Source organism: Cetorhinus maximus, chromosome 22 (genome assembly GCF_964194155.1).
Source record: "Cetorhinus maximus chromosome 22, sCetMax3.hap1.1, whole genome shotgun sequence".
Classification (NCBI taxonomy): domain Eukaryota; kingdom Metazoa; phylum Chordata; class Chondrichthyes; order Lamniformes; family Cetorhinidae; genus Cetorhinus; species Cetorhinus maximus.
Genome location: NC_135900.1, coordinates 62,863,739 through 62,883,511, shown reverse-complemented (window position 1 = coordinate 62,883,511; position 19,773 = coordinate 62,863,739). Strand labels below are relative to the sequence as shown.

The 19,773-nt window shown below is 43.9% G+C and overlaps 1 protein-coding gene across 1 annotated transcript in view; it reads right to left on the bottom strand.

Annotated features, from left to right (window-relative positions):
- Nucleotides 1-19,773, bottom strand: part of LOC144696327 (uncharacterized) — a 239,292-nt gene that overhangs the window by 37,192 nt on the left and 182,327 nt on the right. The window contains exons 12-15 of the mRNA XM_078567544.1: nucleotides 19,017-19,035; nucleotides 17,991-18,103; nucleotides 15,101-15,287; nucleotides 9,370-9,906 (exon numbers count right to left, since the gene is read on the bottom strand). Of these exons, the coding sequence (XP_078423670.1) occupies nucleotides 9,370-9,906; nucleotides 15,101-15,287; nucleotides 17,991-18,103; nucleotides 19,017-19,035 (856 nt within the window). The remainder of the gene's footprint in view (nucleotides 1-9,369; nucleotides 9,907-15,100; nucleotides 15,288-17,990; nucleotides 18,104-19,016; nucleotides 19,036-19,773) is intronic.

The window sequence follows — 19,773 nt, the reverse complement described above, 5'->3', positions numbered from 1 at the left end:
TGCAAGCACCACCACAGCAGCTGGTGGAATTTAAATTCAATTAATAAAGCTCTGGAATTAAAAGCTAGTTTCAGTAATGACGGTCATGAACCTATCATTGATTCACCTATCTAGTTCACTAATGTCCTTCAGGGAAGGAAACCTGGTGACCTTTCCTGGTCTGGCCTAGACCCACCTCTTAATTGCCCTCTAAAATGGCCTAGCAAACGACTCAATTCAAGGACAATTAAGGATGGGAAACAGATGCTGGCCTTTCCAGTGAGGCCCACATCCTATGATAGGTTAAAAAATATATAAATCACCTGGGCATGATTCACCAAAATATATCAATCTAGTATCAATATACAGTTGAGTAAAATGACTGAAGTCTAGCTCAGATTTGTTAATTGATAGCTTTCTCTTGCAAATGGTTTTGTCTTTGTTAATACTGATAATCTTGCCACTCCCTGAGGCATTGGGACCATGCCGAGGGAGGATAAGGAAAGAACTCTAGACATCAACTCCTACAACATGATCTTGGGATATTACAGTATGTGTGGAAATGTTATAAATTACACATAAGGCAACTAGCAAGAGAAATGCATGATGAAGATATCCTGAAGAACAGGTCTCAGACATACTCAGTTATGCTGACAAAACCATTACATAAAATGGCTCACGCACTTCAAGACAGTGAGAAACCTTTTAATGAAGACATTAGTTGCCATATGCTTGAGAGAGAAACCAAGTAATTAGGATAGTATAAAACACACCAGTACCCATCAGAGGGGTGGAAATAAGTCAAGAAAGATGTAACATTGGAAATTCCAATTCAAGATGAACAGCCAAATGTTGAAATGAAGATTATTCACAACATGGAGAATAGCAAAACAGCTCTGGAGAGTCTTTTAAAGCCAGGAAATGATTTCTTGATATATGGGGAGAAATATACTTTCAGGCTTCGCTTGTCATTCAATGTATATGAAAATATTCTGGTGATACAAATGGGTAGGAATCAGTGTGATTGAGTAGATAGAGATAGTTACATGATATTAATGAATTGTTTTGTCACAGCCACACTTTTGGACATTCAAGGGTAGAATAGTGAGGAAATGGTTAATTCTTGATGTTTAGTTTTTCAGTGCTAACTGAGTTTCTGTTGGAATTGAAAAAATCAGTTTGGTTACTAGCAGAGATTTTAAGCAATGAGCAATTAGCTACAAGCTGCAATCAGACATTGGCCGGCAGCTCCTGGAGGCTGAAGGCCCCAGGAACCCCGATGCCAGGCAGGTAAGTGCCTGATTGGGAGTTATTCTCATTGAGTTCCTGGAAATGGCTACACCAGAGATACTATTGGTTCTCCACTCAGCGAACGGTGCCATCACTGTGGCCATTCCACTTCCAGTTTGTTTCGCCAAGTGTGATGTAACTGAGGTTTATTTTAATTCTTTTAATGGGATGTAGGCATCACTGGTAAGACCAGCATTTGTTACCCTTCCCTAATTGCCCTTGAAATTCGAAACTGGTTTAGCATCTATTCTCGATTTTGGCATATCTTCTCTAATTTAACTATACAGTGATTGATAACTATCATTTCTAATAATTTTATGTAAACAATAATTATTCATAATAATAATTATAACTACACTCCGAGTTACCCTTAAAATAGTAGGCACTGGAGATTTCGCTGCCTCCCAGGTTTTGAGCTCAAGGGAATGGCCTGACGCTCCTGTTTATATTTACTTTCCCTCAAGTGAAATTTATGGCATCAAAGGATTATATCATCCCATTTTTCACTTAATAAACTTCAGTTTTAACACAAATACCTTCAAAACTTATCTTGAATCACAATAATTGAACTGGATGAGCTATCACTTGCCTTGCATAAATGTTTCTTTTAGGAAGTTTATCCCGGGGCTGACAGCTGCTAAATCAAAGAAAGCTTCTCACTGATTGCTCATCTCTTAGAATCTTTGCCAGAAAGCCGATGGCTGGCAGCTCCTCAGACTCAGCAGCACCACTCAGAGGTGGCCACTGCTGGGATTACAGGAGGCCCAGGATTATGGCCTCAGAGGTTAGTGGGGTGCCTCACTGGGACCAATCAGGCAGGCTCTGGCAAGTGCAGGTGGGGGAGGGGCAGTCAGTGTGAAGGGCAAGAGAGGTGTCTCGCCAAGGGGGTGGCTATTGTCGCCTCTGTGGGCTACAGGCTGTCTGAACAGGAGGCCACCCCATTATCCACCCCAGGAGCGTACCTGCCCAAGACAAATACCAGCAGTAGCGGCATGAAACCCTTAAGCAGCCTCCTTAAGGACCTCAAATGGCCTCAGGGCGGAAAGGTCGGCCTCGACCTTCCTGCCACTCACTTAATCAAGGTGATTTAGGAAGGTGGAAAAACTCAGCAGGTCTGGCAGCATCTGCGGAGAGGAACACAGTTAATGTTTCGAGTCCAAATGACCCTTCAACAGTTCGGACTCGAAACGTTAACTGTGTTCCTCTCCGCAGATGCTGTCAGACTTGCTGAGCTTTTCCAGGTATTTTTGTTTTTGTTTTGGATTTCCAGCATCCGCAGTTTTTTGCTTTTATCTTTGATTTAGGAAGGTGCCAAGCTCTCCATCCCATGCCTTGCCACCTGATGGAACGCCCTCCCCCACTCCACCCCCACCTCCCAATCCACTCCCAGGGGAGCATTAAATCCCACCCAATGACTGGAATCTTCCATTACGGAGTCTAAGCTCGGTGGCACGAGTGGAAGCTGGAGTGATTTCCGCTGTGGGGAGATCAATGATCTTGTGTTGGTCAGCTCATTAATTATGCAAACAGTGAGTCTCTTGATGGAGGCTGGCAGGAAGTTGCTGAACCTGCTGTTACTTCATGGGGTCGATGCTCCGGGCGCCATATTTAAAGGGCACCCAGACAGCCATTCACTCACTGTAAGCCAGGAGCTCTGGATTACTCATCCAGGAAGTCCCAGAGCAGACAACATGCAGCCCCATGGTTCCGCAAAGCCTCCCTGGTGATTCTGCTCCAGGTTGTCCAGGAAAAGCAGCAAGAGGCCCTCCATCTGACCACAGCGGCAAGGACAGAGATTGCTGCATTCCTCTAGGCTAAGTGGCATTGTCTACTCACTGCAACTGATACTCTCATTAGGGCATCCGGCAGTTTAAGTGTGCAAGTACACAGGGATGAGAGACAGCAGAAAGGCAGGGTTACCTGGAGCCTGCATCATCCAGGTCTCAGTGGATCTGTGAACAAATTGCAGTAATTAGTCTAGTGAGCATATTCCATTCAGGTTTCCCTCCACCTCCAAGCCAGAGGGCCAGTGCTAAGCCCTGTGACTGCCTCCATCTAGAAATGGCATCCCCAGTGCACCCCTTCCAGGTAAAGGACATCATGGAGGACCAGAAATGGGTGCTACTCCTGTTCATACATGACTGTGCACAGAGACATTGCTCTTTAACCGGGATGATGACAGCCATGTGCAAAAACCCTCCCTCTGACACTATTCCGCTTGCCTCCACTACCCTCAAAACTCTATAGGGAGACCATTGCCTTGGCAGGATAGAAAGACAAATCACATGAGCCCTTGTCAGCCATGAGCATTCACCTGGGAGGGTGGAGGTTTGGAGTCAGGAGTTTGCTGCTGTCCACCAGCCGTGTCCCTTGGAGACATCCACCTCCCTCCCTCGCTCCCGCCCGCCCTCCCTCACTGCCTCACTGCATCTGCAGCAGATGACAAATCGCACAGAATGAACAGCAGCTCCACACCTTGCTGGGATCTCGATGTTATGAGACCCATGAGTCGGGAACACACCTGCTGCCGTGTGGGCTTCACCAGAGAGAGGAGAACACAACTGAGCATTTTTAAAAATATATTTGTTCATGGGATGTGGGCGCTACTGGCTAGGCCAGCATTTATTGTTCATCACCAATAGCCCTTGTTCAGAGGGGATTTAAGAGTCAACCACATTGCTGTTGGTCTGGAGTCACATGATGGATGATTTCCTTCCCTGAAAGACATTCGTGAACCAGATGGGTTTTTACAACAATCAACAATGGCTTCATGGTCGTCATCATCAGACTTTTAATTCCAGATTTTTATTGAACTCAAATTCCACCATCCGTGTGGCAGGATTCGAACCCGGTTCCCCAGAGCATTATCCTGGGTCTCTGGATTACAAGTCCAGTGACAATACTACTACGCCATTGCGTCCCCCAAGGTTATCATCCAAGCCATATGTTTCATCTGTTTCCATGACCCCACCATGAAACCTTCAGCTACCCGACAATTACCCTGGAACTTCCACCCTAACGCATCCTACTTCCCCCTCTCACTGTGACTGTTCCCTCCGCTACCCAGTACCCTCAGCTCAACCCACCATCAACAGTACTGACCCTGCCCTCTAGGACCATCTCTTTACCACCATCCCTGCCTGGAAATGCCCTCCCCCACTCTACCACTAGACCCAGACCCAACAAGCAAGGCCCTTCCCTCCTTACCATGTCACTGCACCCTCGCATTCCATCACTGCCTCCCTCCCCACCTCTCTCCCAATCCCAGACTCCACTCGACCAACTTCTATCCTTCACCTACCTACTGTGTCCAGCCTCCGCTCCACCCTAGCCCCCGACCACCCTTCCATTCTTCGCTTGCCTCCCATGCCCAGCCTTTGTGCAGTTTGACCTACCAGTACCCGATATGAGTCAAGAGGCTGAGATTTGTGAGCAGTCCCCAAGAAGGGCAAAGCAGCATCTACTCACTTCAAAGTCATGGAAGAAATCAAGCTCACCTGTACACAGTTGTAAATGTGAAATTCTAATTTCTGACTGGCGGGGAACTTAATTTGGAGGGGGAACTTAATTCCAGCGAGGTGGCCTTTTAATGAGCATGTATGACATGCTAACAAATGCTAAAGGGAGCTCGACCCACCTTTAACTAGTCTTTAGAGTCCTGAAAATGTAATTCTTAAAGTTCATCCCACTGTCAGGAAACTGACTTTTGGCCTCCCGACAATACCCCACTCACCAAGCTTCCTGCTGTTGATGAAGATTCTGCCCATCATGTGCAGCTCTGGTCACCATATCACAAGAAGAATATAAATTGGAGATGAAGCAAAAACAATTCACATGAACTGAAATGATGTACCTATTGGGAAAGGATAAGCAGGCTGGATATCTTATCCCTTGAAATGAGATGCCTGAATAGAGGCCTTTAAAATTATGGAAAGTTTTGATAGACACAGAACAAATGTTTCCACTTGTGGAGAAGAGCAAAACGAGAGGCCATCAATGTAAGATAGTCACCAAGAAATTCCATCGGGAATTCAGAAGGTATTTCTTTATCCAGAGAGTGATGAGAATAAGGAACTCGCTACCAATGGGAATGGTTGAGGCAGTAGCACACAAAAGCACAAGAAATAAGAGCAGGAGTAGACCACACGGCCCATCGAGCCTGCTCCACCGTTCAATATTGATCATGGCTGATCTTGGGCTTCAACTCCACTTTCCCACCTGCTCCCCATATCCCTGTCTATCCCAACCTTAAATATATTTAATGATGGAGCATCCACAACCCTCTGGGGTAGAGAATTCCAAAGGTTTACAACCCTTTGAGTGAAGTAATTGCTCCTCAACTCAGACCTAAATAATCAGTCCCTTCTCCTGAGACTGTGCCCCCGTGTTTTACATTCCCCAACCAACGGAAACAATCTCTCAGCTTCCATCCTATCAAAGCCCCTTCAGAATTTTGTAGGTTTCAATGAGATTGCCTCATTCTTCTAGACTCCAGAGAATATAACCCCAATTCACTCAGCCTCTCATCATAGGACAATCCCCTTAACCCAGGGGCCAATTTAGTGAACATTCACTATACCGCCGCCAATACAAGCATATTCTTTCTTAAATGTAGAGGCCAAAACTTCACAGGTGTGGTCTCACCAAAACCTTGCACAATTGTAGCAAGACTTAATTATTTTTGTACTCCAATCTTGTACTCCAACATGCCATTTAACATCCTAATTGCTTGCTACACCTGTATGAAAAATATTCTGTTTTTCTATTCTTATGATCAAAGTGAATAACTTCACATTTCCCTACATTATACTCCATCTGCCAACTTGTTGCCCATTCATCTCAGTCCTAACCTGTCTATATCTCTTTGCAGTCTCTCTGTGTCCTCCCCACAGCTTACCTTCCCACCCAGCTTGGTATCCTCAGAAAACTTTGATACATTACTCTCTGTCTTTTCATCTCAGTCATTAATACAGATTATAAATAATTGAGGCCCCAGCTCTGATCATTGTGGCACTCCATTATCCACTGCCTACCAACTTGAAAAAGCTTTCTTTATGCCCACTGTCTGCTTTCTATCCATTAACCAATCCTCTATCCATGCTAAAATAATATCCCCAAATCCATGAGCCCTTATCTTGCCTATTAACCATTTGTGAGGCACCTTATCCCATGCCAGGTACACAACATCTATTGGTTCCCCTTTATATACCCTACTAATTACATCCTCAAAAACCTCTAATAACTCTGTCAAACAGAATTATCCCTTAGTAAAACCTTGTTGGCTTGTTCTAATCATACAATGGACCATAACTTCCAACTAGCATCGGAAAGCACTGACCCATAATAATTAGAAGAAATAAATGCACATGTGCCTGGTCTTGAAAATTATGCTGACCCTTCCATTTGCCAGCTTGGGGCCTGCATCAAAAGACTCCTCGCAGGCCCCAGCGAAATGTAGCCACAGCGGATTGAAGGAGGCCACACCCCCTCTTTTTGGAATTTGCTGCCATAAAGCAGGTAAGTTTAAAGGCCCAGGGAAATTGACAGGCCAGGGAGAAGTGAAACATCTAAGCTAAGTGGATAGGATTTGGGGGTTGGGAGGGTAAGGGATTCAGGATGGTCCAGAGAGTGGGTGGGATATCTGGGGGGGTTGAGGGGTGTTCCAGGTAAGGGGAGGTGGTGGTGGGTCATGGGTCGGTCAGAGGTCTGTTGGAAATGGAGGAAGGGGGTGGTCAGAGGTTGGTGGGGAGGGGTGTTGGTCAGAGGTCCATGGGGAGTTAGGAGGGTCCGGGGGAGGTGGGGGGGTCTGAGGTCCATGAAGTGTGGGGACCAGCCACGTTTGGGGGAGGGGGAGAGGTGGGTGGGTGTTGGAGGTTGGGAGGGGGTCGGAGGTCAGGGGGGGGAGTCAGAGTTCCGAGGGTTGGTATTGGGGAGGTTGGTGGGTGTGGGGTGGGGTTGGAGGGTGGGTGGGGAATCATTGGGATGGGGGTTGCTGGGGAGTGTGGGTTGCAGTGTGGTGGGGGTTGGGGGGGGTTCTGTGGGGTGGGGGGGTTCTGTGGGGTGGGGGGGGTTCAGGGGTGTGGGGGGAATGAATTCCCACGGGGGGTGGGTTCAGGGGGTGTGGGGGGAGTCCCATGGGGTTGGTCTGGGTCTTTGTTAGCCAGAAGTGAGAAGAGTTTTTAATTCTTTTAACTTTTTCTGATTAACGATTGGGATAACCCCAGCAGAACCATCCGCAGTTTGCGATTTAAACCACATTTTTGGATGGTTCCCAGCACAGGCCAATTGTCCAGAGGAGGTGTGCACTTCTGGGCAATTACCGTGCAAACCCTTACCTGGCAACTTCCAAGAGGGATTCCCCAGTGCATCTTTGGGATACCCCCCAAATCTGACGCTGGAGAGCTCAGAGGTTACAGCCCTATGTTTTTTTAGTGCATTGTTGAGACTTCTTTAAAAATAGATTACAGCAATTTCCCAACAACTGATGTTAGGCTAACTAGCCTGTAGCTCACAGTTTTCTCTCTCTCTCCTTTCTTGAAAAGTGTAATATTTTCCAACTACCAATCTAATGGGAGTGTTTCCGAATCTAAGGAATTTTGGAAAATCATAGCCAGCACATCCACGACCTCTGCAGCTATCTCTCTTTGAACCCTAGGGTGTAGGCCATCAGGTCCCAGGGAGTTGTCAGGTTTTAGTCCCTTAAGTGTTATCAATAATTATCTGATAATATTAATTTCATTAATTTCTTCACTCTTTTTAGCCCCGAGGTTACCGTCTATTTCTGGATTGAAACTTGTGTCTTTCACAATGCTGCTGCCATTTTCTCCTTCCCTATGATAATTTCTTCTGTCTCTGCTTCTAAGTGGCCAATGTTCACTTTAGTTACTCTCTTTCTAGTATAGATACGTTTAAGGGGAATCTAGATAAGCATATGAGGTGAAGGCAATAGAGAGTCAAACTGATAGAATTAGATAAGGAAGTCTCGACTGGGGCATAAACATTGGCATGGACTAGACGGGATGAATGACCTATTGCTGTTCTGCAAGGGCTGCAAGCTGGTCTCCGGTCACTCTTGAGAAGGGAGAGTGAGAAAATCAATGTGCCACGTGAGTTTATTTCTCAGGTACAAGCAAACATTTCGCCACGTGAATTAGAAGCAACAACCCATTCAACGGGCATCGTAATGTAGGAAAATGTGAGGTTGTCCATTTTGGCAAGTGTGGTGGGGGTTGGGGGGGGTTCTGTGGGGTGGGGGGTGTTCAGGGGTGTGGGGGGAATGAATTCCCATGGGGGTGTGGAGCATATTATCTAAATGGTGAGAGATTACAGAGCTCTGAGATGCAGAGGGATCTGGGTGTCGTCGTGCAAATCACAGAATCACAAAAGGTTAGTATACAGTTGCAACTAGTAATTAGTAAAGCTAATAGAATGTTATTGTTTATTGTGAGGGGAATGGAATACAGGAGTAGGTTATGCTTCAGTTATACAGGGCATTGGTGAGACCACATCTGCGGTATTGTATACAATATCGGTCTCCTTATTTAAGGAAAGATGTAAATGCATTAGAAACAGTTCATAGAAGGTTTACCAGATTAATACCTGGAAGGGGCGGCTTATCTTATGAGGAAAAGTTGGACAGGCTGGGCTTGTATTCACTGGAGTTTAGAAGAGTAAGAGGCGACTTGATTGAAAGATATAAGATCCTGAAGGTAGTTGACGGGGTGGATGTGGAAAGGATGTTTCCTCTTGGGAGAAAATCTAGAATGAGGGGTTACTGTTTCAAAATAAGGGGTTGTCCATTTAGAATAGAGATGAGTAAAAAATTTTTTCTCTCAGAGGATTGAGAGACTTTGGAATTGTCTTCCTCAAAAGGTGGTTGAGGCAGAGTCCTTGAATATCTTTAAGGCAGAGGTAGATAGATGCTTGACAAGCAAGGGGGTGAAAGGTTATTGGCGGTAGGCAGGAATATGAGGTTAAAATCAGATCAGCCTTGATCTTATTGAATGGTGGAGCAGGCTTGAGGGGCCGAGTGGTCTACTCCTGCTCCCAATTTGTATGCTCGTGTGTACGTCCTCCATGACCTGGTGCTGATTTTCTTACCTGTTCTCGCAGCCAGCAGGAAACACAGTTGCAAGGCATGTAAATACTTCTTCTCCATCTCACCCCAATCGGAATTATTTCTTCCCAAATTCCCATCAGTGCCATTTGACAGTTCATGTGAATTCCCGTCATCCTGATCTTTGGGCTTTCCTTCAGATATTTTTTTGAAGCTCCCAACAGTGCAGTTTTGCAATGCATTAAGGCAATCATAAGCAGTTGCCATTTGTTTTATGAAGGTTGCTTTGTAATCCTTCGCTTTTATATGTGGTAAATGCAGGGCTTCCAGAATTTTTGTATGGTTAGTTGAATCAAAAATTGAGTTGCGTTTTATGGACTTTGTTGAAGGTTTCAATTTGATTTTAGGTGAAATTCTTCCTTCAACAGTTTCTAAGTCCAGTACTGGTATGTACATTTCTGCACTTACTTTACCTCCACGAAACAATCGACTGACCTTATTAGCATTAGCCAAAGCATCTTCAAAATTGTCAGCTTCTTGCTGCTCCAGAATAAGCCAATAATATACTCGAAGAACACCTCCTATTGGGAAAGAAACCACCTCATTATTAAAGTCAAATTCTAATCCTCAGAATATAGAATTCAGGCCAACCATTACTCCTGTTCTTGAGGGGAGCTTGTGAGTAATACAATGTTATCCCACTCCAGAATCAGATTCAATATCTGCTGGGAATTCCTGATGTGTCACTTCAAGAGACTGCTATGGAGGCAGGGCTATCCCAGTATCCATTGGCAGCAATGAATGTACACTGGATGCAGTGAAGAAAGTGGTTGATACTCTTTTCGAGTTATCAACAGTCACAGATTGCAACTCTTTCGAGTACAATCACAGTTCTTGGTTTCCGGGAGTGGGACATGAACCCACAACCCTCTGATTCAAAGGTGAGGGTGCTATGAACTGAGCCACAGCTGACACCTCGAAAGTGGTTGATGGCTTTCTGGAAATAGAATCCAGACAATCATGTCAAGACAGTAAAAAAAAACCTGAGCTAACAAATAATGACATGTTAATTATATTATTAGGATACATAGGTGAAGGGCATTGTTTAATTAAGTACTTTGAACACATAAATAGGGGAAGGGGCTGTCCATTTCATCTTTTGTTAATTTATCCCCTTTATTTGTTAATCAAAAGGGCACAAATAGGGGACACCCCTTTAAGAGGCTGCCAATTAGTTAATTTGATTAATTGTTTAGTTCATAGGGAGTCAAAAGAACATAAATAGAGGACAGCTGGGACACTGGGAGTGGAGCTATGAGACTGAGTGAAGTCAATAAACTCTGCTAGTAAAGAAAAGTTCTGTGTTTAGGTTTTGACTTCACCAACAGCTTCGCTCCTATTAACACATATCATTTATACCAGGTGGTTTGGCATAGCTCCAAAATTTTTATTCTGCTGATGGCCTGTGTTCCATTGACTGCTGGATTAATGATGGGGAAGGATTTCTGTCTGTCCACAGAACCATACCACAAACCCGCTGGAGTTTGTTGAAGTGGTGTCTATTAGTTACGTACAGAGTGCATTAATACTAGTAACACTGCTATTGATTGGATGGTGGGTGGAAGGGCCGAGCTTGTCATAAGGAGCACAAGGGGCAATGAAGATCACACCTTTGCAGACACTTTCTACTGAGGTGAGAAAACTGAGCTAGGAATTTTTCCCAACTCCTGCTAACCGCCTCGAGAGTGAAAATCCAGGCCAATGTTTCAGGTTGATGACTTTTCCTGCATCCACAATATTTTGCTTCTAAAATCAACAACATACTTTGTTAACTCTAAACTCACACTGCCTGCTACAGGAGACTGTGCTGATCAATATTTAAAGGAAATTTGCATCTCTAGGCACTAATAATATGGTGGTAACTATGTGTAACTGCATTTCAGATTTTGTCATCATTGTAGTTTCTCTTTGAGCAAAGGGAAAGGTGGAACACAACCTGATGCAAAGAAGTACTACTGGATAAATCCCACTTTCCAAAATGAATGGGCAGGAATGGGAAGCTTCACAACTCATTGAATGGGACAGTGGACAGGCTGCTGAAGTAAGAGGGGAAATGGCAAGAACAGGTTGGTGAAGGCAAACCAGGGGAGAGCAGTTAGTCTGAACTTCATGAGGAATATCAAGTGCTTAAATAGCCAGTGACTTAGCTATTTATTCAAGTGGCTATTTGACAAATCACACAGTTAAGGATGCTTTTATGTTTCGAACATTCACGGAGATGGTTTGGAGGAAGAGCAGAACCTGCCAGGCACTTAATGTTGCAAAACTCCTGCCTCATCCTCACCACCTCCATCATTGAGTATTTTCTGCTTCAGCATCACCCCAGAGACACACACCATACAGGAAGTATAGTTCTCTAGGAGGATTTCCATAGGATCATGCCCCAAGCACGAGGGTGACAACGAGGATCTGCAAGTGGAAGGGAAACAAGCCGCTCAGCTTCGTAATGCTTGGCTAAAGAACTTAGGGACCCAAAGCTCAGAGACATGGACTTAGAAATTTCATCATGATGCATCCCACTTTACAGGCACAAAACAGGTGCCTAAGGGGGCAACACGGAGTGAGGTGCCTAAGGGGGCAACACGGAGTGAGGTGCCTAAGGGGGCAACACGGAGTGAGGTGCCTAAGGGGGCAACACGGAGTGAGGTGCCTAAGGGGGCAACACGGAGTGAGGTGCCTAAGGGGGCAACACGGAGTGAGGTGCCTAAGGGGGCAACACGGAGTGAGGTGCCTAAGGGGGTAACACAGAGTGAAGTGTATGCACGTTCATCTCAAACGGAAGTTTGCCACTGCCATATTGGATAGATCTCCTCGATAGGCAAGCAGGGAATGCTGGAAGCATTTAAAAGGTTCTTAGAATATTTAAATCAGAGTCTTGACACTTGTTGGAGAACATTTCCTGAAATTGGTCTCCCTCAAGGCGGTCTCAACACTTGATAAACTGCCCCAGAAAATCATGGTGCTATCAGGCAGCAAAGACCATCAGCAGTGCTATATAAGGGCTTATCCCATTACTTAGAAGCTAGTAGCTGGTTTGTCCTTCATGGCTGCTGGTTAACATCTGAACATTTTTAAACCTATTTCCTGCTATCTGCATTCTGAAATCTGACTTCAGTTAACAAGTTTATCTGGTGCTACACTGCTTTTATCTGACCTTTCAACAGTTATATTACAGTCATGAGTGGTCTGGCAGGTCACCAGTAGGGACTGGAGGATGAATGCGCCAGATGTTAAGCAAAACTGACCTGCAGTTTGCTACTTTCTGTCTCACTCCTTTCCTGAATAGAAGAATTATATTTGCCATTTTCCAATCTGATAGGAATTTTGGAAAATTACAACCACTGCATCTACTATCTCAGCAGCCACTTCTTTTAAGACCCTAGGATGAAGTCCATCAGGACCTGGGGACTTGTCAGCTTTTAGTTCTAATAATTTTCTCAGTCCCCTTTCCCTGGTGATTGTAATTAAGTTCCTCCCTCCCTTTCATCTTTTGATTCAAGGCTGAGATAGATGGATAGACAGATTTCTAATCAGTAAGGGAATTGAGGGATATGGAGAAAAGGCAGGAAAGTGGAATTGGGATTATCAGATCAGCCATGATCTCATTGAATGGTGGAGCTGACTCGATGGGCCGTATGCCTACTTCTGCTCCTCCATCTTATGGTTCACAATTATTTATGGGATGTTATTTATATCCTCTACAGTGAAGACAGGTACAAAATATCTGTTCAATTAATCCACCATTTCCTTATTTTCCATTATTAATTCCCCATCCTCACTCTCTAGAAGACCGTTGCTCACTTTACTTACTCTTTTACTTTTTAAATGCCTGTAAAAACTCTTACTACCTGTTTTCATATTTCTAGCTTGCTTTATCTCATACCCTAATTTCTGCTTCATTATTATGATTTTAGTTATTCTTTGCTGTTTTTTATATCCTGTCCAATCTTCTGACTTGCCACTAATCTTCGTGAAATTGTAAACTTTTTCTGTCAATTTGATAATATCTTTAATTTCCTTGGTTAGCCATGAATGGTGTGTCCTACCCCTCGAGTTTTTCTTTCTCTTTGGTATCTTTGTTGAGTGTTGTGAAATATCTCTTTGAATGTCTGGCACTACATCTCTACTGACCTATCCCTTAACCTAATTTCCCAGTTCACTTTAGCCAGCTGTGTTTTCATGCCCTCATAATTGTCCTTATTTAAGTTTAAAACAGTAGTCTCAGACACACTCTTCTCTCCCTCAAGCTGAATGTGAAATTTAATCATATTATGATCATTCCTACCTAGAGGCACTTTTACTATGTTATAACCTCCAATTATTTCTTGCTAATGCTCTGCCCAATGGTATAACTGCTGTTCAGAGACCTATGAACTTGTCCAACAGCACTTTCTGAACCTTTTTATGCTTAATCTCCCCCTATCCTGATTCTACTTCATGATCTTTGAACCAAGATCCTTTCTCACTGTTGTCCTTTTGTCAGCCTGATGCCCTGCAATGTCTGCAGTTTGGACTACACATCAATAACTCTGAACTAAAGTTGCCGCAGGTGTGGTTGTTGGGATCACAATGCTCTCCACAATTTCACACAGCGCATCTGCCATCTGCCTGCTTGAGTAGATGTAAAAGATTCCATGGAACTAATTTGAAGAAGAACAGGGGAGCTATTCCCAGTGTCCTGGCCAATATTTATCCCCCAATCAATATCACAAAAAATAAATTATCTGGTAACTCACAGATTGTTATTTGTGGGAGTTTGCTGTGTGCAAATTGGTTCATGTGTTTGCTACAATAGTGACTACCCTTCAAAAAACACCTCACTGTCTGTAAAACATTTTGAGATGTCTGGTGGTCGTGAAAAACACGATACAAATACAAGTCTTTCTTTCTTTTTAATTGGAAGCCCTCTGAACCCCAGTTAAAGCTGAGGCAGTGATAGCTACCATTCCAGAAGTCCTTGGCACCTCCTAATGGATCTGAATTTACAGCCAATGTTTCCTGAACCGCCACATTCTCCAGTGTTTTATTTCTGCTACAATAAGGTTTCCTCACTGCATTGCAGATAAAGAATGCAGACTCCTTCCACTGCTCCATTACCCCAGGGCTCATGGGGCACAGTACTTGGAGAATAGCTTTCGCTTGAAATGATGACAGGATATCTGCTTCCCCGCCACCCACTCTGCCAGTGCCCTTGTCAGTGCATTGTGATGCTGCAATCTGCAGCCAGACCCTCTGGGCTCAAAGATGCTCAGGTTTTCCCACCATGACCATCTGAAGGGTCCTCAGTGGAATCTCAGGGCCCTTCTACCTCACCAGGAGCACTAGGATTAAAGGAATGTGTAAAACAGCTTGGCAGGAAGGTGAGTCTTAATTATTTCTGTCATACATTGGTGGAGTAAACTGGAATTGGTGTTGGTGTTAATTTTTGTAGTAAAGTGATGGTGATAGTAAGCAAGGTGGTGATAAGGATTTTGGAACTGTTGGTATAATGGGAATGGCAGCAATTGTTCAGATAAAGCATTCTTGGATAAGTTCTAATAACACTCTCTATCCCACCCTGATTTAGCATGTTATATGAAAAGATTCCACGTCATTTCAGATCCCCTGCGGATGTAAATCAAGTAAGACTTCAGGGAGTTGCTTGAATCTTACATTATTCAACCCTAGCCCTACAACTTTCAATGCTCCATGTTTGTGCTGGCAGTTCCCACATACCTTGAAGGAGTAGTTTAGCACAATGGATACATGGGTGCCTCGACAAGTACACCACATTTCCTTGCAAACATTTGGGAAAGCTGAGAAATGCTTGCTGTACAGCGTGCAGGCCATTTCTGGAACAGTCAATCACGAGTATCTGCTTGGTTTCATCTCCAGCAGAGATTGTAATCCCGGTTTTACAAAACTGAAATAAAAAGGATGAATGATTTATCACTTTACTGCTCTGAGATATTTTGCACACTTCTTCAGGATCTAATCCAGGACTATTTGATGAGACAGTGCAGAGGGAGCTTTACTCTGTATCTAACCCCGTGCTGTATCTGCCCTGGGAGTGTTTGATGGGGACAGTGTAGAGGGAACTTTACTCTGTATCTAACCCTGTGCTGTACCTGTCCTGGGAGTGTTTGATGGGGACAGTGTAGAGGGAGTTTTACTCTGTATCTAACCCTATGCTATTCCTGTCTTGGGAATGTTTGATGGGGACAGTGTAGAAGGAGCTTTACTCTGTATCTAACGCCGTGCCGTACCTGCCCTGGAGTGTTTGATGGGGACAGTGTAGATGGAGCTTTACTCTCTACCTAATCCCGTGCTGTATCTGCACTGGGAGTGTTTGATAGGGACAGTGTAGAGGGAGCTTTACTGTGTATCTAACCCCATACTGTACCTGTCCTGGGTATGTTTGATTGCACAGTGTTGAGGGAGCTTTCCTCTATATCAAACATCATGCTGTACTTGTCCTGGGAGTATTTAATGAATGACACAAGTGAAGTATTTAACAGCATCAGTATGTCTTGTCAAATCTTTCTTTTATTCTGACCTGCATTGACTCAGAGATTTCAATTTCCTATTCTATTGAACTGGGAAACGGCCATTATCTGAATGGGGAGATGGGACTGGTAACATGGCCCTCACCCCTATTTTGCACCTATTGCAAATTCTGTTGGGGATAGAACTGACATATAACATGCTTACCAAAAAATGGTATGTATTAATATGAGGGTAGAAGGATATAGAACAGGGTTTCCATCATTTGCATCCTTACATTCCGAAACTGCCTAAGAGGTCATGGGGAGATTTAAAATTTAAAAGATTGATTTCAGCAATGCATCCATATGCTTTACTGAAACTGGCAAATTACATTTTTGACTTTTCCAAAAACCTTTCCCCAGTTTTAAACTGAACTCACTCATGTTGCTATAAGTTATTGCAGGGTTTCCCTTCCCCTACCTCAGCTGGGCCATGAATAGCACAGTTGCCTGTCCACAATATTCAGATATTTGTCAATTGGGGTAGAGATTTTTAACTGTTTCAATGGGTGGTTGATGATCCGCCCGCCCCACATCCCATCAGCAGACAACAACAAGCAGAGACAACAAAAAACTCCACCCCATTCTCCTGTTTCTGGGTATCCCAATCACACTCTGCAGTTTATTCCCCGATTGTATTCTGCTGCTATGAAGGCTCACTCACTAGGAGGACAAAGTGGGAAATTGGTTATGTACCCAAGTTTCCAAGTGTTCATGAAATTATTGTTGGTATCTCTTCAGTTTCTGTGTCAGGGTAAGTGGAGCAATTGAGGTATGGTGTATTCTAGACTGGGATCTTTTTACACAAAAACAGAAAATGCTGGAAAACTTAGCAGGTCTAGCAGCATCTGTGGAGACAGAGTTAACGTTGCGAGTCCTTCTTCAGAGTTGAAGAGAAGTGGAAATGTGATGAAATTGATACTGTTTAAGGGGGGTGGGGCAGTAGGAGCTGGATAGAAGGCCAGTGATAGGTGGGTATAAAGGAGTGATTGACAAAGATGTCATGGACGAAAAGACAAAGGAAGTGTTAATGGTAGTGGTAAAGGCTAAAAAAAGGTGCTGATAGTGTCATAAAGGTAAGAAAGCAGAATGTGATACTATCAGAACAAGGATAGCATTGTGTGAAAGAACAACATGGAACAAGTAACAGATGGTCCTGTAGGGGATGGGTGGGGGGAGGGGTGGTGGTGAGGAAAAAAAGAATAGAAAATGGGGTGGAAGGAGGGATAAAAAAGGTGATAAAACCACGGATAAATGATTAAAAATAAAAATAAGTGGATAAAAAATAAAAATGAATGTAGAAAAAAGGGGATTTAAAAATGGGGTGAGGATAGAGGAGAGAGGTCATGGTCTGAAGTTGTTGAACTCAATGTTAAGCCCAGAAGCTGTAAAGTGTCTAATTGGAAGATGAGGTGCTGTTTGTGTTGGGCTTCACTGGAACATTACAGCAGGCCAAGGACGGACATGTGGGCATTAGAGCAGGGTGGTGTGTTGAAATGGCAAGCGACAGGGAGGTCTGGGTCATGCTTGCGGACAGACCGAAGGTGTTCCGCAAAGCGGTCACCCAGTCTGTGTTTGGTCTCTCCAATGTAGAGGAGACCACATTGGGAGCAGCGAATGCAGTTGAGCAAATTGAAGGAGGTGCAAGTGAAATGCTGCTTCACCTGAAAGGAGCGTTTGGGCCCTTGGACGGTGAGGAGAGAGGAGGTAAGGGGGCAGGTTTTGCACCCTCTGCGATTGCATGGGAAGGTGCCATGGGAAGGGGATGAAGTGTTGGGGGTGATGGAGGAGTGGACCAGAGTGTCCCGCAGGGAATGGTCCTTTGAACTGCTGGGCTCTTTTTATATTGATTATAGTTCCAGAGATGTTAGCAGGATATACAGCACAAGGGTATCTTTCCATTGCATCTCCCATGGGATGAGTATTGCAGATGTTACATTTATCCCTTTGGCAGTTTGTTTATGGACTGTTTTATTTTCATTCTGATCTTTGCTGTGTAGGACCGGAAGAGGGAATCAGATGAGACGGTCACACCACAATGTATAATCGACATGGCAGCTTCCATCTTATGAAATACTCACTTTAATTCCACCCTTCTCTTTTGGCTCCACACACAATGGGGAATCCTCCATTTGCAGTGCGAGATACATCAACAGGTCATCCTTGTTTGGTAGGCGTACAGGACCAACTAAGACTGATCAAGCAAACTTAACATAAGATGCAACATTAACAAAAATCACAATCAACTGTATAACTTTCCAGAATGAACATTATGATTGGAAATCAGAGACAGAATCCATGAAATATTGCATAAAATTGAAGTGGGTCAAGATTGCAAAAAGATCTCAAGTCGAGTTAAAATTGCAGATATGGCCTTAAGTGTGTTGAGTACCGGTGTAATAAAAGTGAGTGTAGGTTAAAGGCAAAAAAGGAAGACGAATTGGGAGTGATCACTGACCACTTGCACTATTTTAGTGGTTCAGTGGTAGAGGTAGAGGATGCTTTGCTCTGTATCTACCCCTGTATTATACCTGCCTTGGAGTGTTTGATGGGGACAGTGTAGAGGAAGATTTACTCTGTATCTAACCCCATGCTGTACCTGTCCTGGGTGCGTTTAATGTGGACAGTGCAGAGGGAGCTTTACTCTGTATCTAACCCCGTGCTGAGCCTGTCCTGGGAGTGTTTGATGGCGACAATGTAGAGGGAGCTTTACTCTGTATCTAACCCCGTGCTGTACCTGTCCTGGGTGCATTTAATGTGGACAGTGCAGAGGGAGCTTTACTCTGTATCTAACCCCGTGCTGAGCCTGTCCTGGGAGTGTTTGATGGGGACAGTGTAGAGGGAGCTTTACTCTGTATCTAACCCTGTGCTGAGCCTGTCCTGGGAGTGTTTGATGGGGACAGTGTTGAAGGAGCTTTACTCTGTATCTAACCCCATGCTGTACCTGCCCTGGGAGTGTTTGTCTCTGACATTTGTTCCCTGTAATGAATAAGTTGCTTTTTCCATACTATAAGCCCTGGCCACATTAATGTATATATGTGAGTAATTTTATTTTAGTGAGGTTTAGTGTGTGAACAACTTGCTTAAACACTCATGCTTCTGCTTACCTGGAAGGGCATGCATTTGCTGGAATAAAAAAGGATTGGAGTATTAATTCAACAAACACAAAATGTGGAACATTGATTGTCTTTACATGGACATGATATATCATAGTTATTAAACAGTGCATTCATTCATCTTCTTAAACAAAAAAATCTTCTGAGAAGGAAGGAGCTGAAATAAGAATATTAAATGATGCTGTTTGCTTAAAGAGGATCAGTGAGTCAAAAATGGAGCAGGTGATAAAGTCCAAATAGGGCAGAGGACAACGGAAATAGGGAAGAAAAGGAATTGCATTTACATAGCACTTTCTGCAACACTAGGATGTCCCAAAGCACCTTCCTGCCAATAAAGTGGCCTTGACACATAGTCATGCTAATAATCTAGGGAAATGCTGCAGCCAACTTGCACACACCAAGGGATCAAAATTATCAATGCTCTAATGAACAGGTCATCTTTTTTAGTGAATTTTTGGTTCATTATAAATATTGTCCAGGACACCCAGGAGAATCCCCTGCTCTTCGAGATTTTCTACCTCATAAGAACATAAGAAATAGGAGCAGGAGTAAGCCATTCAGCCCTTCAAGCCCGCTCCACCATTCAATGAGATCTTGCCTGATCTTCTACTTCAACACCATCTTCCTCGTATCCCTCGATGTTTTTAATATGTAGAAATCTATTGATCTCAGTCTTGAACATGCTCAATGACTAAGCCTCCACAGCCTTATTGGGTAGAGAATACCAAAGATTCACCACCCTCTGAAT